This window comes from Octopus bimaculoides, chromosome 6 (genome assembly GCF_001194135.2).
Source record: "Octopus bimaculoides isolate UCB-OBI-ISO-001 chromosome 6, ASM119413v2, whole genome shotgun sequence".
NCBI classification, from domain to species: Eukaryota; Metazoa; Mollusca; class Cephalopoda; order Octopoda; family Octopodidae; genus Octopus; species Octopus bimaculoides.
The window spans coordinates 107345307-107350034 of record NC_068986.1 but is presented as its reverse complement, the minus strand read 5'-3'; the positions used below and the strand labels follow the sequence as shown (position 1 = coordinate 107350034).

General features: G+C 35.7%; 1 protein-coding gene across 1 annotated transcript in view; it reads right to left on the bottom strand.

Moving 5' to 3' along the window:
• The window catches only part of LOC106873641 (protein phosphatase 1 regulatory subunit 7), a 49827-nt gene that overhangs the window by 3738 nt on the left and 41361 nt on the right, over positions 1-4728 (bottom strand). Inside the window, exons 10-12 of the mRNA XM_014921087.2 lie at positions 3487-3612; positions 2437-2503; positions 1133-1211 (exon numbers count right to left, since the gene is read on the bottom strand). Coding sequence (XP_014776573.1) covers positions 1133-1211; positions 2437-2503; positions 3487-3612 — 272 coding nt within the window. The remainder of the gene's footprint in view (positions 1-1132; positions 1212-2436; positions 2504-3486; positions 3613-4728) is intronic.

Genomic DNA, 4728 nt, shown 5'->3' with positions numbered 1-4728 from the left:
TGTTGTGTCTTTGTGTCTGTGTTTGTCCCCATCACCGCTTAAGAACCGGCGTTGGTGTGTCTATGGATTTCTTGGATAAACACCGTTTGACTAATGGTAGCATGAAAATGTGGACTTTAAATCTATTATGATGGCGATGGTGAATTCTTATTTCTGAATGCTATAAAATCGACAGAACAAGTATCAGTTATATTCCGAGATTGTGAAAATGGATTACGCTAAATGATTATTGAGGTGGAAGGATACTGACAAGGTTGTTGGCTGATGAAATATTCTTTTCATGAAAAGAATACTTCATGTCTAAGAATAACAAAGATATTGTCCATTGTATAGAGACAAAATGAGAATTCATAAAGGAAGAAATAAAGACCGATAAAATCAGTGCTAGGCTTAAAAAATAACACCTGTGGTCAATTTGTTCGACTAACACCTTTCAAAGCATTGCTCTAGCAAGAATATATATATATAAGATAACGTACGAAATTAGACGTGACAAAGTTATCGAAAACTCTTTCAATATTAATTGTATAAACGCCTGCTTGACCATAAATATCGAGCGTATGTAATGTAATATTTTCCATTAAGAATGCAAAATAATTTCGGGTACTCTACAACCCATAATCAAAGGATAATGCGATATTCTGTTGTTGATTCGCTCCAATATTAGGTTCCTTTATTTCTTCCTTTATGAGTTCTCATTTTGTCTCTATACAATGGACAATATCTTTGTTATTCTTAGACATGAAGTATTCTTTTCATGAAAAGAATATTTCATCAGCCAACAACCTTGTCAGTATCCTTCCACCTCAATAATCATTTAGCGTAATCCATTTTCACAATCTCGGAATATAACTGATACTTGTTCTGTCGATTTTATAGCATTCAGAAATAAGAATTCACCATCGCCATCATAATAGATTTAAAGTCCACATTTTCATGCTACCATTAGTCAAACGGTGTTTATCCAGGAAATCCATATTCCTTTCTACACAATGTAATCATTCCCCATGGTCAGACACGTTTTTATAGAATGGAATATTAATAAGATACAGTAAAATATTTTGTCGAACAATCCACCTTTTAAAGACTCTGTTCTGCCTGTTATAACCACAGTGCAGCTATGAAATCTTACCTCTCAGTAATATCGTTTATAATTTCTGGACTTAAATCGAGTGATTCCAACTCCTTATTTAAATCATTTCCAACAGCTCCTACGAAAAGAAAAAAAACAAAAAAAAAAAAAAAAAAAAAAAAAAAAAAAAAAAAAACAAATAGAGCTATAATATTTTGTCGCAGATTTTATTGTAAAGTGATATAAATGAACGTAGAATAAGGAAAGTTCTGGATAGCTGAGAACGCGATGCAAATTTTTAGATTAAACATTAGTTAAAACTTTAAAACGCGAAAGCTCTAGGTATTCTGAAAATACGATACACATTCTATTACCAAATACAAATTCAATCTCCCTTTTCGTGCCAGTAATACCTCTTTGCCGATAATGTCTCGGAGAAGAATATATTGCTTGGATCAGTGTCCTTGGTTTTCGGCTCACTCAAGTTTAGATAATATATTTTCTTTTTATAGATAAATTACTGTCTATCTATCATTGATTTACTTCTGTTCGATGGCTGTGTAGCAGACGCAGGTACAGGTGTATGGGTTGGAAGGTCACTTTGCAACCACATGATTTTACGTTTAGTCCCATTGGGTGTCACCTGAGGCAAATGATTTACGTTTTAACCCCGGACCGCTCATTACTTGTGAATAAATTTGTCAGGCGGAAACTGTGTGAAAGCCCGACGTACATATATAGATACATGTTTGGGTGTGTATTTGTGTGTGTCTTTGTGTATGTGTTTTCTGCCACCGTTTGACAGCCGGTATTGGTTTGTTTACGTTACAAAACCTAAATACCAGGATCGACTTGTTCGACTATAACTCTTCAATGTGGTGCCCTATGGTGGTTGCAGTTCAGTGACTGAAAGGGGTAAAAAAGATAAAAGATATATTTTGAATGACACGATCTTGATGGTATGGCAGTCAGGTCCTCGTCGGCACCATGATTAACCAATGAAGCTAAAAGGCGTGAAACTAAATGCACATCGATCAGTCTGAAGTAGATTATTAAAGCATCGAAAAATTTCACTTAATACTAGTTTCAGTGGATACGAAAACTGCAGTATTCTAATTGACAGCGCTTCCACATGTATCACTTTACAGATGTTTAATTACAGATGTTTAATTACAGATGTTTAATTAAAACATCAAACAAGCTAAAGCTACCACTATAGGTGGGTACGCAAATGCTACATGCACTGCCCTCTTTCGTGGACTAATGAATAAAAAGAGGTTAGTTTGATTGATAGGAGTATATAATTATAGATAAATAGTTATCCATAATTTTATATCTTCTAATTAGGATATTGAAATACTAACCAGCATATGCAGACGCCTGTCGGATATTTGAATTATTTAACGCTTTCTTATTTTGTTTCACATTAATCTGAAAATAAGAAAATAATTTACTGAACAACATGTTTAGAAGACAGCCATTATTTTCCAATTGTTGTTTTGACGTTAAATTTTATATTTATGTTAGAGAGGGGGAGTGCTAAGCAGTAATAAATAAAATTGTAATGTTATTGTCACTCCGAATATGCCTGAGGCAAGTTCGAACTGGGGAACAACCTACTCACTGCGTTTTGTCACGGAGAATGTATCTCGCTTGTTGACAAATGGTATTTATACGCCTAAATCAGCTCGCAGCGCCACTTACCTAGACCGTGAGATGCTTGCATTTCGGAGTAGTTATCTTCTCATCGGTTACAGACACCATCCAGACGAAGCTATGAACTGATTGAAGAAATTGGCTCGCTCATGATTTTCTAGGTAGATGGCGCTGCGAGCTGATCTAGGTGTATACACACCATTTGTCAACAAACGGGATATATTTTTCCTGACGAAAAGCAGTGAGTAGGCTGTTCCCCAGTTCGAACGTGCATCAGACATATTCGCACTGATAATAACATTACAGTTCATATCATATGTAAACAAACAATTTTGTTTTTGAAGCGCTGAAATGTATTGCAGGCATGAGAGGCTGGTTGCTGGCAGATTTTTCTGCCCTGTAAGGATTTTATCCTATATATGCTCTTCTGTCAGTACTTTCGTGTTGAAAAAATATATCTTTGTACTTGTATTACAATTTATATTTATGATAAAAGCGAAATCGAAGAAAAGAGTTGATTGGACATCGATATTCTGTCGCAAGGTTAATCGTTTGTAGCTGAGTGAAGTGAAGCAACGTGAAATAAAATGATTTGCTCAAGAAAATTGCACGCCTCTCTCCGCGCACATCGGTCGACGAATGAAAACCACAATACGCGAGTGAAACTCTCGAACCATTTAGTCACGTGACTTCTTTATATTATCACAGATGTTTAACTTTTCATTTAGCGTAAAAATTAATATTTCTGTCGTACTTACCCCGTCCAACCACTGCAATGAAGGAATTTCTTTCACCACATCAGCGTGATAATATTTGTACTGGTGCACAAAGGAATTACATTTCACCGTCAGTTCCGTCAGAGATGCAAGATTTTGAAGATTAATCTAGTTTTAACAATTGAACGAAATCCTTTGTTATTGAGGGTCAAACACAAACATACAGAAAGAAAAAGAGAGAGAGAAGGAAAGGGAGAGAGTGATAGATATATATAGAGAGAGCAAGAGAGAGAGAGAGAGATTGTCATGTCTTTATAAGAAGAGGGGTGCTAATAACTTCGACACATCTAGAGCTAGCTACCTATGGGATCTGAACACCAATTGCACATCACTACTTTCACGTGGAGTATCGCGGAGAAATCTACGCCATATGTAAATTGATCAAAGAGATGCAAGCTATGTATAGCTGCAATATCACTCATGCTTTTTAGATCCAAGTATTCGACAACATTACTTAATCGAAGATCTGAAAGATTTAGCAAATGCAAGCACATAGACCAGTTTCTTTTGTCGAGCTGGAAGACAGCAACTTCACCGGCCAGAGCAGCTGTGTCGCACACTTTGGCTACTTCGCTGTTAAACTATTCGACATTAGCCAGATTGATTATGATTTCCAGTGAGAAAGGGAACACAATTCTCGGTTTTCTTCGTTCTTTTCCCGTTTCTATTCACCCTTTGTCTTTTTACACATTTTGTGCCATCATTCTCCTCGTTTCCTCTCGTGTTTTCTCATGGACCAAATTCTGGTTTTCGAATACATCTAACCATGTGCCCTGATCTTGAAGGATTATTTGGACGAACAAAACACATCATATAAATCTGCAGAATTATTTATTGCGTTTCCATGGCATGAAAATATTACTGACCCTTATTTAAGTATTATATATAGCAGTTCCATGGTAAAAAGCTTGACAATCGGTGTTGGTCTGTTTACGTCCCCTAAACTTAGTAGTTCAGAAAATGAGACAGCAATAGAATAAGTACCAATAGAATAAGTACCAAGTGTGGTTCTTATATTACCACGCTCTTTCGACGAACCGTTAAGTTACAGAGAGGTAAAGAAACCAACGCCGGTTGCCAACTGATGAGATGTATTCTCATCACACACCCACATAGATATATACATACATACATATATATATATATATATATATATATATATACAAACACACACACAGGTATATAGATATACATACATATATATATATGTGTGTGTGTATATAT